This window comes from Trichosurus vulpecula, chromosome 8, assembly GCF_011100635.1.
Source record: "Trichosurus vulpecula isolate mTriVul1 chromosome 8, mTriVul1.pri, whole genome shotgun sequence".
NCBI lineage: Eukaryota > Metazoa > Chordata > Mammalia > Diprotodontia > Phalangeridae > Trichosurus > Trichosurus vulpecula.
The window spans coordinates 80,818,219-80,846,186 of NC_050580.1; the positions used below are offsets into that span (position 1 = coordinate 80,818,219).

Genomic DNA, 27,968 nt, shown 5'->3' on the forward strand with positions numbered 1-27,968 from the left:
AAGGTTATATTGGGCTGAAATCATAGAGGGCTTTCATTGCCAGGCAATGGAATGAATACAGCTGGTTCATAGCACATGAAGAGGCTCTACAGCATTAGGAACCAGGGGAGGTACTTCACATATTTTTGTAAGGTAGAAAGCAGAGCTCATAGAAAGGGGGTATTTTGGTAAATCCACTGGCAATTGGGGAGGTATCAATATCCTTTGGGTCAATGGGAGATTTCAAGGAAAAATTCTGTAAGATAGTAGTAAAAAACAGAAATAATTCCATCCGAGCCAGGCTCTCACCAGCACATATGCGTTTTCCTGAAAGAGACAAATACAATGATTTAATATTCATACACTTCAGAATCACCTAGACCACTTCTTAGGACTTATATGGATCCCACAAACACACAGTGGCATTAGGTAGGAGAATGTATGTAATCTTTTCCTCTCTGATCCTAGACTCCTTTGAAGAGACAGTTCCTCCTGAACAGAGAGAGAAGACCTCTCAAGTATTCTCTCTCTAAATTATTCCGCCTGAGCCAGAACAAATCCTGAGATTTATATTCAAAGGAAAGGAGTCATTGCCCAAGGGAGAAAACAATCACTCATTTATAATCTCAAGAATTAAACTTATGGCTACCCAGAGTAACTGCAATGGGGAAAGGTGACAGAAGAATGATCAAAGTTCCCGTTGGGAACCTCCTGTCACCATTCTGGACAGAAAACACTTCTGAAATCTACCCTGCAACTTGATGGGCATCCGGCCACTTGTCTTAACTACTCACTCCTAGCTCTAACACAAAGATTAGAAACAAGTGAGTAGGCCATGGCATTGGAGACCACAATGTCAGGGACAGTTAGCTGCCTGCCACCATTCATATATGCCAGCTCCAGAGTTGGCTATCACCACCATTTCCTAATAACCAATAGGATCAACAAAGAATTGAAGTGAAAGGACAAGACTGACCATCATCTATAATTCAGTACCAATAGATGCCCATTACAATCTACATAACTAGGAAAGGAGGTTCCATACATATGTGTCCTAGTCAGGAGTCACATTTCTACAAAATTGAAACTGTAAGATTAGACCTTCAGTGTCCTTAGCCATAATGGTACCTGAGTACCATTCTCTGTGAATGAATCCCCTTCCTTGTCCTGATAAGATATAAGATTGTACCATGATAACATAAAAGCCTGCAAGATTATCTGAGAAGTAGATCTTTGTTGAGGGTGACAGGAAGGATAGTTTTTCTTTTTTTTTGGAGGGGGGAAGGAAGGGCAACTGGGGTTAAGTGACTTGCCCAAGGTCACACAGCTAGTAAGTGTGTCAAGTGTCTGAGGCAGGATTTGAACTCAGGTCCTCCTGACTCCAGGGCCAGGGCTATACTCACTGCACCACCTAGCTGCCCCTAGGAGGATAGTTTTTAATATGGGGAGGTGGAGGGAACTTCAGTAGTGGATCTGGATGCAGAACAGAATGGTCACTTTCTCAGTCCTGACACTTAATTGGAATAAGCTCAGACAACTACCCTGAAACCCAGCTGATTTAGTTGATAAACCATGGACCAAGGAGAATTAGAAGAATGATGTACTATGTTCCCACACTACTCCAGGGTTTTAAAACTTGGAAGAAGCATAAGGGTCAACTAGTCCAACCCAATCTTTTGGCAAAAATATAACTGAGGCCCAGAGAAATGAAATAATTTGACTGAGGTTGCACAGTTAATAAGTAGCAAAGCAGGATCAAAACAGAGGTCCTCTGAGTTATCAATCCATCTTTGACGTACACCTTTAGATGAATGTCTTACCTGCTGAAAAAGGCATAAAATAGTCACTCTTTTTAAACTTGCCACTTTTATCCAGGAAGTGTCCTGGGTCAAACTTGTCTGGATTGGGGAACTCTTCATCATCATAGAGAACAGAAGATAGTAGTGGTATTATAGTGGTACCCTGAAATGAGAAGATACAAACAAATAATTAGAAAATAAGAACCAAAAAATGTTAGTGTTGAAAGAGAACTTAGAGCTATCACCTAGTCAAAACCTTTCATTTTTAAGTATGAAAAAAGCCAATATATTTAAATGCCTGAGCTGATAGTAAAATAGAAAATCTGCAATACTACTGTGAGAAATGAAACTGAATTTTGATACCTTTTGGGGCAGAACCAGTATGATGAGGAAAAGACACAAGAAGGAAGATCTCAGGCTACAAAAGTTAATGAAATAACTTTTCACTATTAGATCTATCAAAGAAGGAAAGAGCTGCCTGGGTGGACAATAACCACACAAATAGTGGATAAGGTAAAACATACACCAGATGATCTCAAGAGGCAGAAATTAATTCTGACCTGTGTCAGGATATTGGAGAAAAAATAATGTCACAAAGAAGAATAAGGACAAAGCTGATAAACAAATTGGTAACTATTCTCAATGATGAAGAAACTGGATGCTTTAAGGAAGAGGAACTTGCTTGTATTCTAAAGAATGGTAAAGTATTTTCACAAGTGTTATCTGGTAAGATATCCAGGAAGAAGAGAAGAGCAAAGTGGAAAGATAATGAAACAGTTGTTTGCTGACAATGATAAAAATACATAGTTCTGCTATATTCTCATAGCACATATCAAAGACATAACAGCGAACCCTTCAAGACAAATCAAAAGGGATGACTACTATACAACTCTAGTGATTCAAATGGGCAAAAATAAATCTTCTATAAGGAACCAAGGAAGGATTCCAAAGTTTTTGACATTTAGGACAAAAAAATAAAGGCCTTAGGAGTACAGGTAGTGTATTCATTATGGCTGTAAGTGGAAGCAAAAGATTCAGAAAGGAAAGGCAGATTTCAGAAATGGATATCTTGTAAGAGGGTGTTTGAGAATGGGATTTGGATTTCTGGATTACATTTTAATTAAAATATAGGAATGATAGACTCCTAACCAGGAGTGGAATGATATACCTAACAAAGGCTGGAAAGATTATTCTTTTGATTTCTCACAATTACAGTTAAAATTGGTTTTTAAATGCTTAAAGTATGCCTAATAAAAGAAGATGGACTGGGGATTTTAGGACAGAGAAGCAAATTTGACCTCACAGCTATAGCTAGGAATTGTTAGGAGGAGATCCTGAAGCTCTGGAAAGAGTATATCTTATTCAAAAGAAACAGGATAGGAAAAAAGGAGTGTGGTAGTATAGATTAAGAAGATAGAGGAAGCAGTGGAAAGAAGAATGATGAAAAGCATCTAGGTAAAGAGAATTTGAGGCAACATCAAGGATCACAATGTCATGAGACTGTTCTACAGACCACTTAGACAGAAAGAAGAAATAGACAAGGAATACAGAAAACAGAGTATAAGCCCCTATCATTAGAAATGATATAGCAGTGATGGAAGATTTCAATTATTCATTCAGGTCTTTAAGTCTCCTTTCTGTCTAAAACAGAGCATCTCGTAATTCCCTGACTTTCCTTAGTGATAATTTTATCCTGAAAATGTAGCAGAACCAAAAAGGGGAAATTCTTTTAAGGATCCACTTCTCACCATCTGAGAGGAACTTGGATAACAAAATTGTGAATACAGATCTGCAGAATCCCTGTGGCACAACATTTTTCTTCTGAAGGGATCATGCTGTGCTACAGTGGATGCTATAACACTAGATACACTTTCTGTGCACACTATGGATGGTAATGATAGGAATTTTGGGGAAGGTGACCAGTCCAACTTAGAGTTTTTAACAGATCTAAGTGTCCCAGTGGATAGAGTACAGGACTTGGAGTCAGAAAGACCTGATTTGACCTCAAATACTCACTAGCTGTGTGACCTTGGCCAAATCACTTAACCTCTCTCAGACTCAGTTTCCTCATCTGTAAAATGAGAATAATAATAGTGCCTACATTTCAGGGTCCTTTTGAGGATAAAAAGGGATAATATTTGCAAAGTGCTTCACAAATCTTAACGCTGGTTACTATTATTGTCACCCAGAAAGACAATAATTAGTTTTTGAACACACAAAGAAGAAGAGTTCTGATGATGGAAGAAAAAGGACCATTGTCTAAAGATATCAATGCAGATAAAATAGCCAGGTGGTTCAGTGGAGAGACTGCAAGACCAGAAATCAGAAAGACCTTACTGTAAATCCTGACTCAGACAGTTACTACCTGCATGACCCTCAGAAAGCCAGGTAGTCTCTCTAAGACTTAGTTTAGTCACCTGTAAAATGGGGATAATAACAGCATCTACTCCCACAGAGTTGTTGTAAAGATTAAATGAGGTAATCCATGTAAAGCAAACCACAAAGTCCTTTATAAACAATAGCTAGTATTATTACAGGGAACTCACCAACCAACTTAGATTTTTCACAGACATGAGTGAAAGAAGCATGTGACAGGTCCATAAGAATGACAGAAATAGTGAAACCCAGAATGAACAGAGGCTGGTGAAGCCAACAAAGGGCAACAAGAAGGGGTTTTAAAAACCTACATTGTGGAAAAGAGGAGGATTAAAGAAAGGATAACCCCACAACTCAGAGACATAGCATGAGGATGAGAGAAGATAAAAAACATCCATTTTTCTTTTGATTCTGGTATTTTTTTCTGACCAAGGGAATGATCTTTGAACTGAAAAGTATAGAACAAATAAATCAATATGGCTGATAGGGATTTACTACCCAGAGAAATAAGGAGAAAATAAGAGAACACCCAGAAACCTGCGCAAGTAAAATAAAGTAAAAAAAACTGCACTTCAATTTGCACTCAGAATCTGGAATATATTTCTAAAGAGATAATTAATCTATGTAAGGAAAGAACAAGGAAGTGACTCTAGATAAAGGAGTAGTGATCACAGAGATCTGGAGAAGCATCATCATTATTTCCTTCTTTTGAGGTTGTTAATAAAGTGGTAGACCTGGGGAATGGTGTACATGGAGATTATTTAGATTTTACCAAAGCATTTAATAAAGATTTTCATGTTCTTCTGAAAAAGATGGAAATATACAGGTTAGACTATCATACAATTAGGTGGATTTAAAACTGATTGACTGACCATATACAAAGGGTAATTATTGAAAGTTCAATGGCAACTTGGAAATAGACACCATTGTGTTATGATCCCATCAGGTGACAAGTGAGGATTGTATTCATTCTAGGACTCATATTTTAGGAGGACATTGAAGAGCTGGAGGTTACTCAAAGGCAGGCAACAAGATGGTAAGAATAACAAGTCCATGCCATGTGAGGATGGGTTGAAGGAAATGGGGATATTTAGACAAGAAAGCAGAAGACATAGTAGAAAAGGAGACAGGATAGCTGATTTCAAGTGTTTTATGGACTGTTATTAGAAAGAAAGAGCAACTTTGTTCTGTTTTGTTCCAGAGGACGAAAGCAAGAACAATAAAGTTACAAAACTGCAAACTTAGGCCAAACACAAGAAACAATAATTCTTTCAAATTAGGGCTGTCCAAGATTAGAATAAAATGGCACAGGATTCTCATTAACTGGCTCATCCCCATTGAAAGTCTTTAAGCAAAGATTAGATGACCACAAATGTATACACCTTAGGTGGAATTCTTTTTCAGATTGGAGATGAATAATATGACCACAGAAATCCCTTCAAATCCTGAAATTCTGTGACCACTTCTCAGGGATATATGTCATCCTGAGGTTCCTTCTAACTCTAAGATTCTATAATTCAATGGGAGAGAGTACAAAACCTTGTGTTGTAGTGAGAAATACTTCTGACCTTCGGGATAATATATTCCCTAAATTGAACATCTTCTGATACTGCATGGGGCAGGTTGGTGGGAACCAAGTCAATGTAGCGCTGGATCTCGTGTACCACAGCATTGGTGTAAGTCATCTTGTTTCTGTCCTCCATGCAGGGTCTTCGATCTCGGCCAATCACATGATCAATTTCTTCATGCATTTTTCCTGTCAATACATGAATGAAAATTGATCTGAAAAGTAGGGACAGAAACTGGCTTCTCTCATATTTTCTCTGAAATTGCACCAAGAGCTACACTGGTAAATAATGGACTTGACCCTCACATTCTCATAGATACACAGATACATAGATGTAGATAGATGAAAATTCCATTTTAGTCTCTTAAGCCAGCCGAGAATCTCTACAGGCACCTATGCCCTATGCCCTCAGGAGACACTCAATCTGACCTTAAAAAAACACAGGTCAAGCAGCACTTGCATAAGGAAATGAGGAGGGATCTCAGTCTAGACCACTTCCAGAACTCAGTGTGGCCAACAATAGGCCCAAGGCACTGCCCCGAGTGGCTCTATGAGTGACAAGAATCCAGATGCACCAGCTTCTCCTGTGGTCAGGCAGGATCAATGAGCAGTCAGGAGCCAGTGCTTCTCAATCATTCAGCTCCTCCCAGTTCTATCACTGGGCTGTAGTCTCTATCCCCATCATTATCTCTATGCCTGTCTTTAATAATAACTCACAATTACATACCACCTAATTAAGCAGGGTGGAGGTAGCAGTGGAGGAGGAGCAATAAGTTAACTTGAACCTGTAATGACTTAAATATATTAAAATGAAAGTTTACAGGGAATTTCTCAAAAAGACCATGAACCTCTTTCATGCTGACTAAATTATGGATGTGTAATGTTGCTTATATTTGCCTGTTATCCTACCTGTTATCTCAGGGTGTTTAAGGAGAAGCAGGAGTCCATATCTCAGGGTGGTGCTTGTTGTCTCTGTTCCTGCAGCAAATAGATCACTTGCAGTGTGGACCAAGTTTTCAATGTTAAATTCAGACTGTGGTTGTTGCTTTTCCTATGAACAATTTGGGAGGATTAATTGAAAAGTAAGCAAGGCAACAGGACACAATGGAGAGTGTGATGGATGTAGAAGCGAAGGACCTTGGTTTGAATCCCAGTTGATATTTTAAAAAAATTGGGGGTGGGGGCAATCAGGACTAAGTGACTTGGCCAAGGTCACACAGCTAGTATGTGTCTGTGGCTGGATTTGAACTCAGGTCCTCCTGACTTCACAGTGCTCTATTCACTGTGCCACTTAACTTCTCCCAGTCCATCCAGGTCTGATCTTGACCTTGGGCAAGTGATTTACCCTTTTTATCTTTCAGTTTCCTCACTGTAAAATGAGGGGGTTGGATTCAGTGATCTCCCAAATCCCTTTCAGTTCTAAATCTATGATCCTATAAATAAATTAAGTTTGAGCAACATAATCCAAAGTGGAACACAAGAACCTGGCAATTATCGAGGAAGTTTGAACTTTTCAGATTGTACAAAGGAGAGAGAGAAAAAGGAGAGAGAGAGACAGAGGGAGAGAGAGGGAGAGGGGGGGGGGAGGAGAGAGGAGAGAGGAGAGAGGGAGACAGAGCTGCAATTTCATTGGCACAAGGAATTTCCAGGCAAATAAATTCTGTCTGCCAATGCAAGTCTACCCTTCCTCTGAAAAACTTCAAGTCTCAAGAGAGTTGCCTAACCCTAGGGTGCTGTCAGGTTAAGTGACTTCCCCAGGACCACATAGATATTTTGTGTTAGAGAGGGGACTTGAACTCAGTTTTGCCTGGCTCTGAGGCCAGCTCTTCCTCTGCTACATCAGGGGTGTCAAATTCTCAGCCCTCTGGCCACAAGCAACCTGCAAAACTGTATGGGGCCCAAACCAGATTAAAATGCAATTGGGAAAGGTTTAGCAAAATAAATAATGATACAATATAAAAGAGATAATGTTAGTATCTGGGTTTTCTAAGTCAATATGAGCCCCCTGGGATCCATTTCTATTCATGTTTGAAACTACTGTACTATATCATGCTATCTTTCAGGATATCTATACCTATATAATATGTATCAGCAATATCTGTGGATATACACAAGCAGCTAGGTGGTGCAGTGGATTGAGTGCCAGAACTTGAGTCAGGAAGACTCATCTTACTGTGTTCAAATCTGGCCTCAGACACTTACTGGCTGTGTGGCACTGGACAAGTTACATAACCTTATTTGCCTCACTTTCCTCATCTGTAAAATGAGCTGGAGAAGGAAATGGAAAACCATTTCAGTATCTTTGACAAGAAAACCCAAAATGGAGTCATGAGAGATGGACATGATGGTAATGCCTAAACAACAAATGTACAAGCACTATAAAAATGCAAGCTATTGTATGTTCCTCCTAATTTAGGATACTACTAAATCCTGTTATAAGTTTAGTGAGATATGAGATAAGCTTTATATAAATTCAGTGAGATAAACAGGACTTATTGAGGAAGGAAATAGGAAGGAAAATGAGGAAGGAAAAAAATGAGGAAGGAAAAAATTATCAACTTACATATACATAACAATTTATATGAAAGGAGTCCATGTACATTTTCCCATTTCGTCCTCATCAAAATACTGTGATAGAGGTAGTGCATTATTATTGTCATTTTACTGCTGAGGAAGTTGACATGCTAAATGCTTTGCCCCTGACCATGAGATGCCAGCATTGAGGAAAAGTCACCACTGAGGTCAGAAACTGAATATATAACAAATACCCTACACAGTAAAGATACGAAAGATAAAAACATAGGAATACCAGGCAGGTACTAGGGAACATAAGTCAAGTTCAAGTCAAACAAGGCTTAATCCCATGATGGGTGATGAGGGGGAAAAATGCATATGGCATTCTTAAGATGCTCACAAACTAAACAGAGAGCATTACAAGAGACTACTGTATGTTAATTATTCTAAAAATCTCTTGCTCTGGTCTACATATTTGCCCTCTCCCACATTCCTTCATCTGCTAATGGGTTGGGAATCTGTGGGAGAATATTCCCTTATGTGCATAGGCTGAGGAAGGAAAGATATTCATTGTCAGTTATGTTGCTATATTGCTAAATTAAATGTGCTATGGTTAGAATTGCTGTTTCTTCAGTCTGGTCTGGTAAGAAAACCATTCGTGATGGCCTCAGAGTACACTTCATTTCTTTAAGTGGGTCATTAATCCATTTCAGGATATCTTTCACCTTATACCAATTTATTTTGCTTTCAGGGCTTCATTTACTCCATATGAATTACATTAGGATATTGTTCATTCTAGTTTTCTTTCTAATTTGGTTGATTGTTTTTTCTTCACGTAACTTTTCAATAATTTTTCTTCCCTTTCATTTTGGTCTTTGGCCTTTGTGGAAGGGATCAAAAGTGAGAATCCTCTAACTCCATCATCTTGACTGTAAAACCCACCTTCCTACCCCCAAGTACCTACCACAGCAATGCCTCCATTCCAATCAGGCTGCTCAGATTAAAGTTCCCTATACCACACTCTCTTTGCAGAGTCCTGAAATGTCCTGCCCAGTCCTCACTGCTTAGCTCTAGGACCTCCTTCAAGACCCAGATGAAAACCCAACTCCTCCAGAAGGAATTCTTATCCCTCCCCAAATATTATATTTCTTGCTAATTCCAAATTCCTTCATCACTTAAATCTTCAGTATACAATCTATTTTGGTTTTCCTTACACATTCCTAATAATTATTCTCTATTTCTGACATGTGCTTCCTTCATTCTGTTGGGTTTGAGATGGCTAGGAACATGTCTTCTAATTTGTCTGTCTACCTCATATAGTGTTCTGAGCACACGTTGGTTAATATATGATTCTTTACTGCTCTATGTGTGTGAATGTGAGTGTGAGCCTCTAATACACAAGCAATTGCACTTACAAGAACTGAGATTTAGACCTGCTGTTCACACTGTACCTGCTCCATTTTCATCAGGAAACAATCAACGAAGTCCCGAGGATTACTGGAGTCCAGTGAACTTTGGTGTTCCTTCACTTCTTCCAAAATAAATTCATGTAATAAATGAATATTTTTAATTGCTTTGTGATGAGATCCAGGGAGATAATGTACTAGAGATGGAAAAGAATTGTAGACCTAAAAAGAAGAAATTTATGTCATACTTTTACCAGAAAGAGAAAATAATTCTCTACTCTAACATTTAGATAATGTTCAGAAGAAGGTTAAATAAGGGTGGGGCAAATGCCCTTTTAAAATAGTGACTTTTCTCATCAATTCCTATACAAACTCCCTAAAAGTAGTTTAGTATTCCTTTCCTTGGTTACCTGAAACTACCTTGGCTTTCACTCTTAATTCTTACTTCCTACAGAAAAGTTCTCATCCTTTCTCATTATGAGGTCTTTTAAGAGCTCTACCTAACTCCTTCCATTGGGACAGCTAGCTCATCTGCTAACCTGATCCAAACCCAGGTGCTCAAGGGAAGAGTCAGTTTCTATGCAGTAACGTGAATTTTAACATTCACTCCCTGGGAACAGGGAGGGGCCATATAATGTCCCTCAAATCAGACCACAAAGGGGTGACCTCAGTCTTCAGTGACTTTCAATGAAGAAGAAAATGTGATCCCACCCCAGTGTGGCACTGTTGTACTTCCCAATGGAATGCAGGAAGAAATCTGTCCTAGCTCCTTGCAGCAGTTTATTTGAAGTAAAGAAAAGAACATATCTTGAGGTCCAAAAAGAGAGAACACTATTTACCTGAATCCATGGGGAACTTAAGATCTTGGTGTTTTCATTTAAGAGCTTCATTAAAAATAAAAATTTCTGGTCTTTATAGTCAAAATGTTTCTGGAAAATAATAGAGCAGATTACATTGCAAGGAGCACACCCAAGGATAAATGTGGGGTCACATGGTAATCCTAAAGAGGAGAGAGAGAGAGAGAGAGAGAGAGAGAGAGAGAGAGAGAGAGATGTTGATGCTACCATTGTGACCAAAAGTAATGCTTGCCTGCCTTTAGGTAGGAACTGACTGTCCTGCTTTCCCTCTAGCTTATATTCTAGCTGACATTTACTTGACACTGCAAGGTTGAAAATAAACCACCCTTTTGAAGCACCTGATTTGATCCACATAAGAATCTTAAGTGCAAATAGAATAATTCCCATGGTATAGATGAGGTTGCTGAGGCTCAAGACCATTACCTAATTTATGCTACAATTAGGAGGGACCAAGAAGTGAGATTCAGGGGAGAGTGCTGGGGGAGCAAAACATGGTAACAGGAGCAGCCCCAGGGCTGAAGTACTGGCTGTGGCAGCAATCAATCACCAGGCCTCTCAGCCCAGGACTGGAGTCTGCCAGAGCGATGGGAGACAGCAGAGTCTGTGGCCATGGGAGCAGCTACCCAAGAGGCCTCCAGCCCATAGTCTTAAGGTTTGAAACTTGCCTTCTTGAACTTCTGGGAGCCATTATGGCCAGGTGAAATGGCTCTTATCCCTCCTTTGAATAAACCCAGAGAACACTCCTGTGGGAGAAACAGGGGCACCAGCAGTGGGGCATCAGTAGCCTTTTAGTTAGAGAAGTTGGGGAGAGGTCCCTTGTGGTGGTGGAAGGAGACTAGTGCAGGAAGAGAGGTGTCCCAGCAGACCTCATCTCAGCAGAACAATGAGAATAACTTAGCCCCAGGGGGATGGAGCTAACAAACGTTAACTCCGGGACCTCGGACGTGCCTTTGCACAGACAGGGAAATGGCAGACAGCAGCACGGACAACAAGGGAGACCACTTATGCTGTGGAGCAGTCCTGGGGAAGAGGAGACTCCCAGCAGCCAGACCACCCCTCCCCCACACGTCACAAAACCAGAGGCCATAGCACACAAAGCCAGTGAGCAGGCCCACAGACACCAACACAAGACTTTGGGGCAGAGTCTCCTGAGCCCCAGAAGCAGAGATCCACTTTAGAAGCCAGAAGGAAAAAGAACACCATGAAAAAACACACTAAAAAGCCAAAGACCATTGAATTCTGTTACGGAGACAGGGAAGATGAAAATAACAATTCAGAAAAGGATAGCATAGACATTGTGACCACAACTGAAACCTCAAAAGGGAAAGTGAACTGGTCTACAGACCAAAGAGGATTCCTGGAAGAGCTCAAGGAGGACTTTAAATACAAATCAGAGAGATAAAAGAAAAAATGGAAAAAATTCACTAGTGAAAACAAATCTTTAAGAAGTAAACTTGGAGAAATGGTTAAGGAGATTCAGAATATTAATGCAGAAAAGGTCTCATTGCAAAGTAAAATCAACCAAATGGAAGAAGAAATACAGAAGCTAAAGGAAGAAAACAACACATTCAAAATTAGAATTGGGCAAGTAGAAACTAATGACTGCATGAGACATCAAGAATCAGTCAAACAGGGGGCAGAGGCAAGATGGTGGCTGGAAAGCAGGGACTTGGGTGAGCTCCTCCCCAGGTCCCTCCAAACACCTATAAAAATGGCTCTGAACAAATTCTAAAACTGCAGAACCCACAAAATGGCAGAAAAAAGCAGAGCTCCACCCCAGGGTAGCCTGGATGGTCATGGGGTAAGGTCCATCACAGAGACTGGGAGTGGAGCAGAGAAGAGCCCAGCGTGAGCCACACCTGGACCAACCAGACCAGGACTCAGGCAGAACAGGCCCTAGGAGCCTGAATCAGTAAGCTGTGGCAGTTACCAAACTTATCAACCCACAAACACCAAAGACAACACAGAAGGTTAGTGGGAAAAGCTGCAGGGACAGAGTGAAAGGTTTTTGGTGTTTGGCCACTGCCTCGGGGGCAACGGAGTTAGTACAGCTCTGAGGCTGCTACAGAGCTCCAGCGGCAGTTGCTTCAGCCCCAGGCCCACCGGGTGGGAGGAAATAAGTGGCAGATCTGAGCAGGAGTGCAGAGCCAGCTTAGATCTAAGTCCAGCATGGGGTGGCGGTACTTGGGGGAGGAGGAGTGCTGGTGTGGCAGAGCTTACTGTGGAGAAATAGCTCTGAAAAAAACAGCACAGCCCATCAGGCTTGGGACAGAGTACTCTATACTCTACAAGCAGTCATACCTCGAAAAAAACTCAAGGGTCAAGTAAGTTGACTGGGAACACGGCCAGTCAGTGAAAACAGACTAAGATTCAGAATCAGACCTTGGAATCTTTCTTTGGTGACAAAGAAGACTAAAATATACAGCCAGAAGAAGTCAATAAAGTCAAAGAGCCTACATCAAAAGCCTCCAAGAGGGGTGGCAGAGCCAAGATGGTGGCTGGAAAGCAGGGACCAGCTTGAGCTCCTTGCCGAGTCCCTCCAAAAACCTATAGAAAATGGCTCTGAACCAATTCTAGAGCGGTGGAACCCACAGAACAGTGGAGGGAAGCAGGGCTCCAGCCCAGGACAGCCTGGATGGTTTCTGGGTGAGGTCTATCCCACATGGAGCTGGGAGCTGGGAGCTGGGAACGGAGTGGAGCAGAGCCCAGCCTGAGCGGCGTGGATCAACCAGACCAGGAGCCAGGCAGAGCAGGCCCTGGTGCCCTGTGTCGGTGAGCTGCAGCAGTTGCCAGTCTTCTCAACCCACAAACACCAAAGACTGCGGAGAAGGTTAGTGGGAAAAGCTGCGGGAGTGGAAGGAGTTCGCCGTTAGGCTTCCAGCCCCGGGGGCAGTGGAGGTGGGGCAGCTACAGTTGCTGCTGCTTCTGGCCCCAGGCCCACCTGGTGGGAGGAATTAAGTGGCAGATCAGAGCAGGAGTGCAACAGCCTGCTGAAGATCTAAGCCCAGTGTGGACTGGGGGTTCTTGGGGAAGGAGTAGTACGGGTGTGACAGAGCTGGCACATCCCCCCCAAACGTGGAACATAGAACTCGTTCATCTACAAGCAGTCATACCCCACTGAAAAACTCAAGGGTCAAGTTAGTTGGTTGGGAATATGGCCAGGCAGCAAAAGCACACCCAGATTCAGTCTCAGACTTTGGATTCTTTCTTTGGTGACAAAGAAGACCAAAACATACAGCCTAAAGAAGACAACAAAGATATAGAGCCTACAACAAAAGCCTCCAAGAAAAACATGAACTGGTCTCAGGCCATGGAAGAGCTCAAAAAGGATTTGGAAAAACAAGTTAGAGAAGTAGAGGAAAAATTGGGAAGAGAAATAAGAAGAATGCGAGAAAACCATGAAAAACAAGTCAATGACTTGCTAAAGGAGACCCAAAAAAATACAGAAAAATACACTGAAGAAAACAACACCTTAAAAAATAGATTAACTCAAACGGCAAAAGAGCTCCAAAAAGCCAATGAGGAGAAGAATGCCTTGAAAGGCAGAATTAGACAAATGGAAAAGGAGGTCCAAAAGACCACTGAAGAAAATATGACTTTAAAAATTAGATTGGAGCAAGTGGAAGCTAGTGACTTTATGAGAAATCAAGATATTATAAAACAGAACCAAAGGAATGAAAAAATGGAAGACAATGTGAAATATCTCATTGGAAAAACCACTGACCTGGAAAATAGATCCAGGAGAGATAATTTAAAAATTATTGGACTACCTGAAAGCCATGATCAAAAAAAAGAGCCTAGATATCATCTTTCAAGAAATTATCAAGGAGAACTGCCCTGATATTCTAGAGCCACAGGGCAAAATAGAAATTGAAAGAATCCATCGATCGCCTCCTCAAATAGATCCCAAAAAGAAATCTCCAAGGAATATTGTTGCCAAATTCCAGAGCTCCCAGATCAAGGAGAAAATACTGCAAGCAGCCAGAAAGAAACAATTTGAGTTTGTGGAAACACAATCAGAATAACCCAAGATCTGGCAGCTTCTACATTAAGAGATCAAAGGGCTTGGAATATGATATCCCGGAGGTCAATGGAGCTAGGATTAAAACCTAGAATCACCTACCCAGCAAAACTGAGTATCATACTCCAAGGCAAAATATGGATTTTCAATAAAATAGAGGACTTTCAAGCTTTCTCAGTGAAAAGACCAGAACTGAATAGAAAATTTGACTTTCAAACACAAGAATCAAGAGAAGCATGAAAAGGTAATCAAGAAACAGAAATTGCAAGGGACTTACTAAAGTTGAAAACTGTTTTGTTTACATTCCTACATGGAAAGATGATGTGTATGATACATGAGACATCAGTATTAGGGTAACTGAAGGGAATATGCATATACATATATATGTTTATGTATATATAGGTGAATGTGTATGTGTATATATGTATTTTTGTGTATGTATATACATACATATATACATACATACATACATATATATACATACATACATACATATATATATATATATATATATATATATATATATATAAAAGAGAGAGAGCAGACACAGCGTGAGTTGAAGATGAAGGGAAGATATCTAAAAGAAATAAAATCAAATTAAGGGATGAAAGAGCAACATACTGAGGGAGGGAGATAGGGAGAGACAGAATGGGGTGGATTATCTCACATAAAGGTGGCAAGAGGAAGCAGTTCTGTGGGAGGAGGGGAGAGGGCAGGTGAGGGGGGAATGAGTGAACCTTGCTCTCATCAGATTTGGCCTGAGGAGGGAATACCATGCATACTCAACTGGGTATCTTACCCCACAGGAAAGAAGAGGGAGGAAGATAAAAAAAATAAAAGGGGGGGATGATGGAGGGGAGGGCAGATGGGGGTGGAGGTAATGAAAAACAAACACTTTGGAAAGGGGACGGGGTCAAGGGAGAAAATTCAATAAAGTGGGATGGGTTGGGAAGGAGCAAAATATAGTTAGTCTTTCACAACATGAGTATTGTGGAAGGGTTATACATAATGATACACATGTGGCCTATATTGAATTGCTTGACTTCTTAGGGAGGGTGGGTGGGAAGGGAAGAGGGGAGAGAATTTGGAACTCAACGTTTTAAAAACAGATGTTCAAAAACAAAAAAAAAAGTTTTTGCATGCAACTAGAAAATAAGATACACAGGTAATGGGGTGTAGAAATTTATCTAGCCCTACAAGAAAGGAAGGGAAAAGGGGATGAGAGGGGAGAGGAGTGATAGAGGGGAGGGCTGACTGGGGAACAGGGCAACCAGAATATATACCATCTTGGAGTGGGGGGGGAGGGTAGAAATGGGGAGAAAATTTGTAATTCAAACTATTGTGAAATCAATGCTGAAAACTAAATATGTTAAATAAATAAATTTAAATTAGAAAAAAAAAAAGAAGAAGAAGAGCTGTAGTGAAGCTTCTTTGTTCTCCGAGTAACCCAGAAAATGCCTCTTCTTATATCAACAAGTCCCGATGGGGCTGATTTAAGAGCATTCTTCCCTTTGTCCATGGCTGTTAAGGGTGAGAACCTTGACCCCAGACACTATCTTGAATTATGTGACTTTTTCTTATCTTAATATTTTATGGGTATATATTATGTTATGGAATGTTAATAGTAAATTAAACACAGAGATCCTGGGTTTTAATTCCAATTGACACTTTGTCAATTATCCTGATTTATTGTATTTACAACCTATTCCATTAAGGAATCCTTTTCTTGTATCATGGTTAAACATACATGGGATCATAAAAGTGAAGTAATGCAGGCATGCTGAGTCTGCTAAAAATAATGTATATAAGCTTTCTCATTCCTTTGTGCAGGCAGCCAGACTTGGTCTGGCCCCATACATGTGTGTATCAGCTGGCTTAAGGGAATAAATGAATAAGCAATATAAATTTTAAAAAAAAAAGCCTCCAAGAAAAACATGAACTGGTCTCAGGCCATGGAAGACCTCAAAAAGGATTTGGAAAAACAAGGTAGAGAAGTAGAGGAAAAAATGGGAAGGGAAATGAGAGTGATGTGAGAAAACCATGAAAAACAAGTTAATGATTGGCTAAAGGAGACCCCAAAAAATACTGAAGAAAATAACACCTTAAAAAATAGACTAACTCAAATTGCAAAAGAGCTCCAAAAAGCCAATGAGGAGAAGAATGCCTTGAAAGGCAAAATTAGCCCAATGGAGAAGGAAGTCCAAAAGACCACTGAAGAAAATACTACCTTAAAAATTAGATTGGCACAAGTGGAAGCTAGTGACTTTATGAGAAATCAAGATATTATAAAACAGAACCAAAGGAATGAAAAAAATGAAAGACAATGTGAAATCTCTCATTGGAAAAACCACTGACCTGGAAAATCGATCCAGGAGAGATAATTTAAAAATTATTGGACTACCTGAAAGCCATGATCAAAAAAGAGCCTAGATATCTCCTTTCAATAAATTATCAAGGATAATTGCCCTGATAATCTAGAGCCAGATGGTAAAATAGAAATTGAAAGAATCCACAGATTGCATTCTCAAAAAGATCCCAAAAACAAAACTCCTAGGAATATTGTTGCCAAATTCCAGAGCTCCCAGATCAAAGAGAAAATACTGCAAGCAGCCAGAAAGAAAACAATTTGAGGACTGTAGAAATACAATCAGGATAATACAAGATCTAGCAGCTTCTACATTAAAAGATCAAAGGGTTGGAATATGATATTCAAGAGGTCAGTGTAGCTAGGATTAAAACCAAGTATCACCTACCCAGCAAAGCTGAGTATCATGCTCCAAGGCAAAATACGAATTTTCAACAAAATAGAGGACTTTCAAGCTTTCTCAGTAAAAATACCTGAGCTGAATAGAAAATTTGACTGTCAAACACAAGAATCAAGAGAAGCATGAAAAGGTAAACAGGAAAGAGAAACCATAAGGGACTTACTAAAGTTGAACTGTTTTACTGTTTTGTTTACATTCCTACATGGAAAGATGATGTGTATAATTCATGAAAACTCAGTACATATATATATATATATATATATATATATCTATATCTATATCTATATCTATATCTATATATATATATATATATATATATATATATATATATATATATAGACAGAGGGCACAGGGTGAGTTTAGTATGAATGGATGATATCTAAAAAAAAATCAAATTAAGGGATGAGAGAGGAATATATTGAGAGAGGGAGAAAGGGAGAGATAGGATGAGGTAAATTGTCTCACATAAAAGTGGCAAGAAAAAGCAGTTCTGTAGGAAGGGAAGAGGGGGCAGGTGAGGGGGTATGAGTGACTCTTGCTCTCATTGGATTTGACCTGAGGAGGGAATAACATACACACTCAATTGTGTATCTTACTCCACAAGAAAGAAGGAGGAAGGAGATTAAAAAAGTGGGGAAGGATAGAATGGAGGGCAGATGGGGGAGGAGGTAATCAAAAACAAAAACACTTTCGAAAAGGGACAGTGTCAAGGGAGAAAACTGAATGAAGGGGGATAGCATAGGAAGGAGCAAAATATAGCTAGTCTTTCACAACATGAGTATTGTGGAAGGGTTTTACATAATGATACGCATGTGGCCTATGTTGAATTGCTTGCCTTCTTAAGGAGGGTGGGTGGGGAGGGAAGAGGTGAGAGAATTTGGAACTCAAAGTTTTAAAAACAGATGTTCAAAAAAAAGTTTTTGTATGCAACTAAGAAATAAGATATACAGCAATGGGGCATAGAAATGTATCTTGCCCTACAAGAAAGTAAGGGAAAAGGGGACGGGGGGGGGGGCGGAGGAGTGGGGTGACAGAAGGGAGGGCTGACTGAGAAACAGGGAAATCAGAATATATGCCATCTTGGAGTGGGGGAGGGTAGAAATGGGGAGAAAATTTGTAATTCAAACTCTTGTGAAAATCAATGCTGAAAAATAAAAATATTGAATAACTAAATAATAATATTAAAAGAAAAAGAAGTGAGATTCAACACAAAATCTCTCCTTGTCCCAGATACACTGCTCTTCCTAATGTACTGCATCACTTCCCATTTATAAATCCCTATTCATCACCTCACCCTAATCAGCTTTTCTTTTAGACTTCTTCATGTCTATTTTTAAATTATATTTCATTTTATTTCAATCAATAATACCAGGATAAGAATTGCAGGCACTGGACTAGAAGCCTGGCTGTTCCAAATGCTCTTAGATTCAGGGTCTTGCGCTATTTAATGAGCGAAGATATCAAGGTGGTGATGGTTGGTTGCCTTGACTGGCATATATTCCTCTTGTCTCTCCCTCAGGATGCTCCACTCCTTTAGCCATCTTGCTTGTTCTGGTTTGGTTTCTAATTTGTTTGATTTTTTATCTGCCTTATGGATAGTAGTTGGCTGGTAATTGGCTGGCAACAGCCTGTGAGGGCTGTACTCTAAAGTACCAATGGTCTACACATTGCTGCAGCCGTTATGACCCTTGTACTTATCTACCTGTTGGTGGTAACTGGTCATCAATTGCTGCTAGTGGTAATGAGAAATATTTCTCCACATTGATTTATCCTCTCAATAAGAATTGGAGAGACTGTCCTAGAAGTTACTTGGTGGTTGGGAGGACACTGCTATTCCCAAAGTCTTGGGCTTAAGGGCCTGGGCTGTCTCCATCAGTCAGAGGGGAGATGATCTTCAAGGCAAAGGTGGTTTGACCAGCCAGGATCATTCAGGTGTTCCCCCTCCCCAAACCCTTTTGTATTCATTTTGTAAATATTTTTCAATCTAGGTGGCTTAGTCTCTGTGGGAGCAGTTGCTAGGCTGTATCTCCACAAAAGAGTGGCTATGGACACTGGAGAGAAAGTATTGCTATTCTTCAGGCCCTTGTGTTTGAAGATCCTGGGCTTTCTCCACCAGGGTCAGCAGGGAGATGGTGGTTGAGGTGTTGGTTATATTAAGAGGGATAGTGATCCAGCCAAGGAATATTGGGAAGCAAAATTCAGGCAGGAAGAAGAGCCAAAAGAGAAGAGCATTGTAGAGTCAACTGAAGAGAGAGCATCAACCAAACAATCCACCAGCAGTTACTGAGCTCTTACTGCACTCTCAGCTAAGCACCAGCAATTCAGAGACAAAAGGGAAACTGTCTCTGCCATCAGACAGCTTACATTATAATGGGGGAGAAAATATCTACACAAATTAGTGGCAAAAGACCCAGAATCCACAGCGGGGTGGGAATGCTGCTCTCATTTTATTCCTGTTATTCCTGGTGAAACATTATGGAGTAGGAGAGCTCATATAACTAATTAGGAGCAACATGAGACAGTACTTTACTACTGCTCAATTAATACCACCCAACATACATACACACACACACACACACACAAACACACACACAAACACACTCATGCATGGTAATGCAGTCTTTGCCTTTTACGGTTTGAATGTACTTATCCCATAGAATTTGTGGCATCAGCATCTCTATGCCCTGCTCCAATGCCATATGGCCACCCTAACTTTCAGATTTCACAGGACAACAACCCCTTTCCTAGATACCTTTGATGAGAAAGGAGAAGGAAGCTTGAAAGAAAAGAGCTTCCAAGAGATGCTGATGAGTCAGCTCATTGCCTTCCTAGCAATGTTCTCAGCCCTGCTTCCCTTCCTTCAACAAGTCAGCAAAACATCAAGAAAATCCCTGGAGTCCACAAAATGATCCTAAAGCAAGGCCTTCTCTCTCTGGAACTGTTCAACAAAGGTAAGATGTCCAGTGCTTCTAGGTTCTTGTGAGCTCTTCTCCATCTTAAAAGGAATAAAAACATAGAAAGTCATCTCCCTAAACTTTCCTCACCACACTGCTTCCCCACAAGATTAGCATGAACTCATTAGCAGAGCTGCATTTCCTCTCACCTCTTCTCTTGGCTGTCCTAACCTTTCAGGGCTTCTAGGAATGAGCACATGGGTATGGGCATATCCCCAGGATGGACCCAAAGTGCAAACATGGTGGTTTCAGACTGCAGTCAATTCTTGGACCAACCTCAGTCTGCAGAAGTTACCAGGAATAGGATGGATTTTTCTAGGGTCAGTGGTAATACAATAAACACACAACAACCTTTTGTTTTTTTTAACTCCTCCACAAGGTATTTCGCCTCTTCTTGGACTCGTTCTTCAATGCTCTTCTTCCCCATCCCAAAATTCCTCAGGGTCCTTAGGGAGAAGCACCTGATTTGCTTCCATCTCTCTCCATTGCTTACAATAATGCCTATAAAGAGGAGCAGAAAGAAGCCTTAGACTCCAAAGTTCCTTACATTCCATGTAAAAAAGTCCATGTCCAAGGGTCCTTGGCCCACACCCTGTGTTCTAGGAGAATAGAATGAAATGGAGAAGGTTTTCTCCTCTATCAATACTGTTTCCTATCCTGTCCCATACATCATTCTCTTTTTCTCACAGTTATAAACACATTACATGGCCCTACCCCTACATCCTCCTCCTAGAAATGAAGTGGTTACAAAGAGGGAAGCCAGGAAAAAGACATAATTTGGAGAAATCGAACGGTTGTAGAGTAAGTTAGTTTGTATCTCTGCATCTTTTGATTCAAGGAACCTAAAGGCTTAGGATGTCTTGAAGTGCTAGTTTCCCTAATTCACACAGGGACCAAAGAGTGAGAGTCTCTGTTTCTGGTCTTTTTGTGGGTTATGAGGTCACTTAGCGCATAGATTACTGGGCCTGTAATCAGGAAGAGTCATCTTTATGAGTTGAAATCCAGCCTCAGACACTCTAGTATTTATGTGACCCTGGGCAAGTCACTTAACCCTGTCTGCCTCAGTTCTTCATCTGTGAAATGATCTAGAGAAGGAAATGGCAAACCACTCCAGTATCTTTGCCAAGAAAACACCAAATGGGGTTGGTCACAGAGATGTGGACACAATTGAAATGACTGAGCAACAAGAACATTCAATAAAAATGGAAAGTTACTTAACCTCTGTAGTAATCCCTATATCAGATGATTTTTCTGAGCTTCCTTTTTTTTCCTCTAAGGAAAGGTACTATGGAACATTGTTTTTTGTGGGCAAATAATTGCTGAGTCAAAACAAAATACAACAATTACACAAAGAATTGTAGTTAATTTGAGCAATGGCTAAGGTGTACACGTATCAATATGGTACACACATGCTACAAACTTACTAAAGCTTAACATGTCATGTCCTTCCTTCCCTGATTACATCACACCTTCCTACCTCCAAATATCACCCTCTGATTCCAGACAGAGGATGAGGACTTCACCCAACTAATCTTATATTGGGTACGATACTTTTGCCTCTAATCTTATTTCCATAAGACCTTTATCAGAATCAAATTCTTAATCCCTTACTTCAAGATGCTTCATAAGGGAATCCTCAAACAAGAAAGTGACTAATATTCCTTGGAATGGACTTAAATTCAGGTTGGCTTCACTAAATGCCTCTCTGAAAAAATAGAAGCTAACACAGTGAGGCCTCCTAGGATATGTAGCAAAGTTGAGATCCCCAGCAAAGGTTTTCTGCTCTCTGCTCATTCTGCTTATCAATGTGCTCATTGATGCCAATGTCACAATTTGCATTCACTAACACACACTCTTGATTTCATAACATAACAAACTCTGGACCTTAAGTAGCTCCTGCTCTGCCTGGGAATCCTCTCAAAAAAACAAACAAAAGAAAGAAAGAAATGCAAGTAAGTGCACGTAAAGACCTGAAATAAGGTTTTTGCAAAATTTTGCTTAGGAACATTTAAAGTTTTGCCATTGTTCTGCACCTGATTTCACTGAATCATTGGCTGACGTAGGCAAGGGATCTTAGAAATTGTCCAGTCCTCTGTTCTCATTTTATACATGAAAAATCTGAGAAATGACTCATCTAAAGCCAGAAATGGTTAAGTCTCAGACTAAGCCTAGGACTCAGGAACCCTGATCAAAATCCTTGATTCTTACCACCCCAGATGATGAAATGAAATGAAAATAACAGGATGAACACTACTCTTCATACTTCCATTTCTTTACTTCCTGTAGATAACTCAAACCCATTACATCCAAAATTGAATTCACTGTCTTCCTCACCCAAACCTCCCCTTCTTCTGTCCTTTCCAATTTCTGTTGAGGGAACCACCACACTTCTAGTCACTCAGATTAGCAACCTCAGTGGGATCCTTGATTCCTGACTCTTCCCTTCCCATCACAGCTAACTAGTTCCCTAAGAATTCCTATCTCTACAACAGCTTTCTTACTTTATTTTGGTGAGGCAATTGGAGTGAAATGACTTGCCCAGGGTCACACAGCTAGGAAGTGGCAAGTGTCTGAAGCCAGAATTGAACTCAGGTCTCCTAACTTCTGGAGCAGGGATCTATCCACAGAGCCACCTAGTTGCCCCTACCTCACCTTTCACAACTGTCCCCCTCCCTTCACTCATGTATCCACCACTCTAGTCCATGACTTCATCACTATTTTGCCTGGAATATTGTGATATTTTTGCCTCCACTCTACTCTCTCCCATTCATCCTTCACCTAGCTGCCAGACTGATTGGACTGATAGCCACAGTCAGACACAGTGTACCTTGACCCTGACATAGTGACATCATTTTGATCCTCTTCCAGTATGAAAGAAAACAAAGTGATTTTGCTAAAGTGAGAAGCTGAACAAATCATTTGCCTACTCAACAACCTCTGTGGTTCCATTTCACATTCAGGATCAAATACATAAAATTCTATTAGACTTTTACAGGACTTCACAAACTGGCCCCAACCTACCCTTTCAACCTTACTACACATTATTCCCCTCCAAGCACACTAGGGTGCACAGGGCAACTTGCTGTTCCTCGTACATGGCACTCCCCACTGGTATCATGCTCCATCCTTGCCTCAGTCTCCCAGGATCCTCAGCTTAGCTCAAGTGCCACATTGTAGAATCAGATATTGGCTGATGCCCACAGCTGCTAGTGTCTTCTCCTTGTATCGTTTTTGTGTGTGTGTATAATATGTCTATATAAATATATACATAGTATATACATATATGTCTATATACATAAACATATATGTATCTAACTATCCATATATATGTGAAAATGTACATGTTGTATCTTCCCCACCCCATCCCACTGTAAACCCCTAGAGGGCACTGACTATATTCACATGTGTCTTTGCATCTCTCAACACCTCACCCAGTGCTCGGCACATGATAGGTGCAGGTCTTCCTCCATCTCACTCCTTTCTATAAACTCTATGCTCCAGTTCCTCCCACAGGGCACTCCACTTTCCATTTCTCTACCTTCACACTGGCTTTCTTTTTCCCTTTTCCCTCCCCACATGGCTTTAATGTTTTTCTTCCTTCTAATATGTTTGGTCTCCTTTTATAAGAGGTCATTATTGGCCTCCATGGGCTACCATTTTGTGTTGCTCATTTATGTCAAGCCTGTAGTCCCTTAACATTTCCCAGATCTTTTTTTTTTCAGATAAACTGCTGTCTAATAACCAAAGCAGCTAGGTGTCACAATGGAAAGAATGCTAGGCCTGCAGTCAAGAGATCTGAGTTCAAATCTAGCCTTATATCCTTACTAGCTGAGCTATTCACTTGACCTCTTTTGCCTCAGTTTCTTCACCTATAAAATGAAGAGTAACAATAGCACCCACCGCCTGGAGTTGTTGCAAAGATCAAGTGAGATAATATTTATAGAGCACTTAGCACAGTGCCTGGCACATAGTAGGTACTGTATTTGTTAGCTGTTATTGTTGTTGTTGATTCATTCATTCATTTCCCACCTTGATTCACTCAAAAGTCCTTACTACAAGTGTTCTACATTTGTTGTAGCAGAGAAACATGTTTGTCTTCTAGTCAAGTTAATGGGAGTAGTAAGGAAAACTTTATCAGAGACTTTTGTGAGCCTGTAGCTTATGGAGTGCCATGAGAGAGGGATTTTTGTCCTAATTTTAGCTCTAATTGCCTAAGCAAGGTGACCTATTCCAGAAGCAGTCAGATAATTATCATTTTAAGACTGTTTCAAAAAGCGTAAATACCTTTCCTCCATATGGTTTCCAAACCAAGCCATGCTACACCTTGCTTGGTATTCAAAGGCTTAATATTCTGGATCATCACTATTCTTGCAGACTGAAGTAATTTTGATTTACCTGTTACTGGTGGCAGGTAGCAAATCCCTGACCACCAGCTTCATTTCATCCATTTTCTGGCAAATTTTCTAACGTTCTACATCTATTGGCTGCCACTCACCCTTTTCTGCTATGCCCAACAAGAGATGTCACTTGGCAAGACAAAGGTCTCAATGTCCTACACAGTGTGTCTTGTCTCAATTACTCACTTTCTTACTACGCTTAAGAGAAGTTGATTTGTGAACACTTAGGGTGGTCACTAAGAGTCAGCATGGGTTCATCAAGTATAGGTTTTGCTAGCCTAATGTAATTTCTTTTATACATCGTTATCAAACTAATAGATCTAGGCAATGCCTTGATTGACTAGACACAGATTTCAGCAAAGCATCTGACAATGTCTCTTAATGATATATTCATAGAGAATATGGAGAAGACACAGGTTAGATTGCCAGAAGACATGTTCCTAGGATTCCCAGGATACATAAAGTTGTGGTAATTGTCCAGTAAGAAGACATTAATGTAGGTGCTAGATAGCTGAGTACTGGATCTCTGAAAAGCAGGGAAAAACCTCCAATAAACTGGAAAATGAAAAAGAGTACTGGATCTTTGAAGATAAAAGTCACACCTGACGGGTGAATGATTACAGGAAATTGTAAATGATAAATGGATGGGAGAAGTACATCTCTCTTCCACCCTACAATTATTCTCTTTCCTTCTTTCCTCCTCTTTCTTTCTTTCCTTGGTTCCATATTTCCATTCTTTCTCTCTCATTATGCTTTTCTTCCTTTCTTGCTTTCCTTCTCCCACTCTTTCTCTCTTTCTTTTTTCTTTTCTCTCTCTCCCCTCTTTTCTTTTTTTCCTTTTCTCTCTCTATCTCTGTCTCTCTGTGTGTGTCTCTGTCTCTGTCTCTCTATCTTTTTATTTTTCCCTTAATCTCTTTCTTCCTACTTTAACTGGCTATAACATATAATATGACACTATACAGCTGCTGTCCTAGAGAAAAGGCAAATGGCCTCTGTACCACTCATTATGTCCTCCACAACATGCCACTGCTTTGGTTGCTTTGGTTTGAAAGTGAGTCTACTTCCATCAATTTCTCGGAAAACTATTCTTTTCCCCATTCTTGTCTTTCTCTTCTTCCTCTACACGAAGCAGAAACTTACCTAATCCTTTGCTCACCAATTCAAAAAGTGGTTTAAGTGCTCTGTCAGCAAACTTGTCCCCATGATCGATGAGAGCTTCTTTCACTGCCTGGTACCCATGTAACACCACAACACGCTCAAAACCCAATTGTAGAGTGAACACTGGGCCATACTCTTTTGCTAGCTGGGAAAAGAGAAGTGGGCAGTAATGAGAGGGTCATCACTGAATCAGGTGACAAAAAGCTTGGATTACTGTTGTCGACCTTATTGGAGAAGTTCTCAATCCATTAAAAGCTCCTTCAAAACACTTGTGACATTTATTACAGAGAGGAGGAGGAAACTCATACACCCAACCCAAGCCACAGATGGCTCAAAAGCCTAAAAGTTCATTTTGTGCCTAGGGCAGAAGAGTGGCTAATGAGTACAGTATATGACCTCAGTGCAGTATTCCCCACTTTCCTAAGAGGTTTCATAGCTGGGTGCCATAGTGGATGCAGCACTGGCCCTGGAATCAAGAAGACCTTACTCAAAATCTGTTTCAGATATTTAAGAACTATGTGACCTCAGGAAGTCCCTTAACCTCTGTCTGCCTCACTTTCTTCATCTGTAAACTGAGGATAATAATATCACCTAATTTTAAGGGTTCTTGTGAGAATAATTAGATGTTTGTAAAACATTGGGCACACCATAAATCACACCATTATCGTCATTATTATTATGATTCAACTAAAGCTTTGAGAATAGCAGAGTTGGGGAATAGGGACAAGGCTGTCAGTGAAATTATGGAGCAGAAAAGGATTCTCATTGCAATAGTAATACTACAAATCAGTATCATTGGATCATGGATATAGATGTGGAAGGGACTTTAGAGAACATTTAAACTAGAAGATGTTAACACTTTTTTGTTGTGGACTCATTTCACATTCTGGTGAAAACTATGAGCTCCTCCGAATCATATTTTTAGAATAAAACACACAGGATTACAAATAAAAAAACTTGTATTAAAATAAAATAAATATGTCATTTTTCCCATCCAAATTCACAGAACCCCTGAAATATATCTATGCTCCCACTGGAAGTTCATCGTCCCAAGACTAAGAACTCCTCCTCTAAACCAATCATAATTTTACAGATGAGGACGCTGAGGCCCCAAAGATCAGGGTATGTTTGGGGAGGATATAATAAAGATATCAGTTTGGTAATCTACCAAGTCAAAATGAAAAAAACATTTTTGTTTTCACATTAACTCACCTGATCTTTTCTCACAACTCAGTGAGGCAGATAGGGAATTTATTGACAACATTCTCATACAGACCTAGGAAATCAAGGTCCAGGGAAGTCATCATGACTTGCCCAAGGCACAAAGCTAGTAAATGTCAGAATCTAGACTTGAACCCAGGCCTTTCTAATCCCAAGCTCAGTGCCTTTTCTATCACCCCAGGCTACCTTTCAAAGCCTTTGAGATCTACAGGACTGAGTACAGAACTTGCTGGTTTCTCTTGAGTCTGGGTTTGCTTTCACCCAGGCACACTTAAGATTACACGCAAGGACTGGGGATGGACACAGAGGCTGTTTGAGTGGTCCTGTGAAGGAATGTGCAAGGAAAACATTCTCCACTCTGATCCAACAAAGGCTGGAGGTCCCTACCTGTTGGAAGGACCTACTCATCCCTCAGGCAGCAGAAATAATCAGGCACATTAAATACCCCCTTACTTCCTATAGTTGGCAATGAGCATTTTAAGTGGGAATGATGGTATTCCCACCTAGAACTTGGCAATGCCAGTGTGAGCAGTAATAGCAGAGGATGGCACTTTTTGTAGACTTGAGAGCATCCAGCAACTGCTGAAGCAGTGGGACCTGATGGCCACTAAAGTGAATCCAAATATGGTCTAGAAAACCTACAAGGTACCTATCTACCTACTCTAACATGCTCTACTCATTAGAATAAGTTATTTGAAGACAGTCTCCCCAAACAAATTAACTGCCACTAAGAGTAAGGAATGAAACCAACAGAAGAGAGAGATGCTTACTTACCATGCAAAGAGATTCTGGGATATTCTTAAGGTCCAATTGCAGTATATTGCCAATAATGGGAAGAGGAACAGGACCAGGTGGAAGTTTTCCTCTTTCAAAGCCCTTTTTGCATGATGAAATGAGAAGCAGACATGAGATACAGAGCACTAAGCCAAGAGCAGTGACCACAGATGGATCCAT

The 27,968-nt window shown here is 40.4% G+C and overlaps 1 protein-coding gene across 2 annotated transcripts; it reads right to left on the reverse strand.

The window, feature by feature from the left end:
• Positions 1–9: 9 nt before the first annotated feature.
• On the reverse strand, positions 10–27,968 carry LOC118828298 (cytochrome P450 2C42-like). 2 transcript variants are annotated; one of them, XM_036734855.1, is made up of 9 exons: positions 27,789–27,968; positions 25,776–25,938; positions 20,590–20,739; positions 10,481–10,641; positions 9,687–9,863; positions 6,631–6,772; positions 5,723–5,910; positions 1,800–1,941; positions 10–306 (listed from the first exon to the last, which is right to left on the reverse strand). In XM_036734855.1, the coding sequence occupies exons 1-9, from the start codon at positions 27,966–27,968 to the stop codon at positions 116–118; spliced, it is 1,494 nt and encodes a 497-aa protein (XP_036590750.1). In that variant the 3' UTR covers positions 10–115. The 2 variants fall into 2 exon arrangements, with proteins under 2 accessions (XP_036590750.1, XP_036590749.1); XM_036734854.1 differs by having other exon boundaries at positions 9,669–9,863.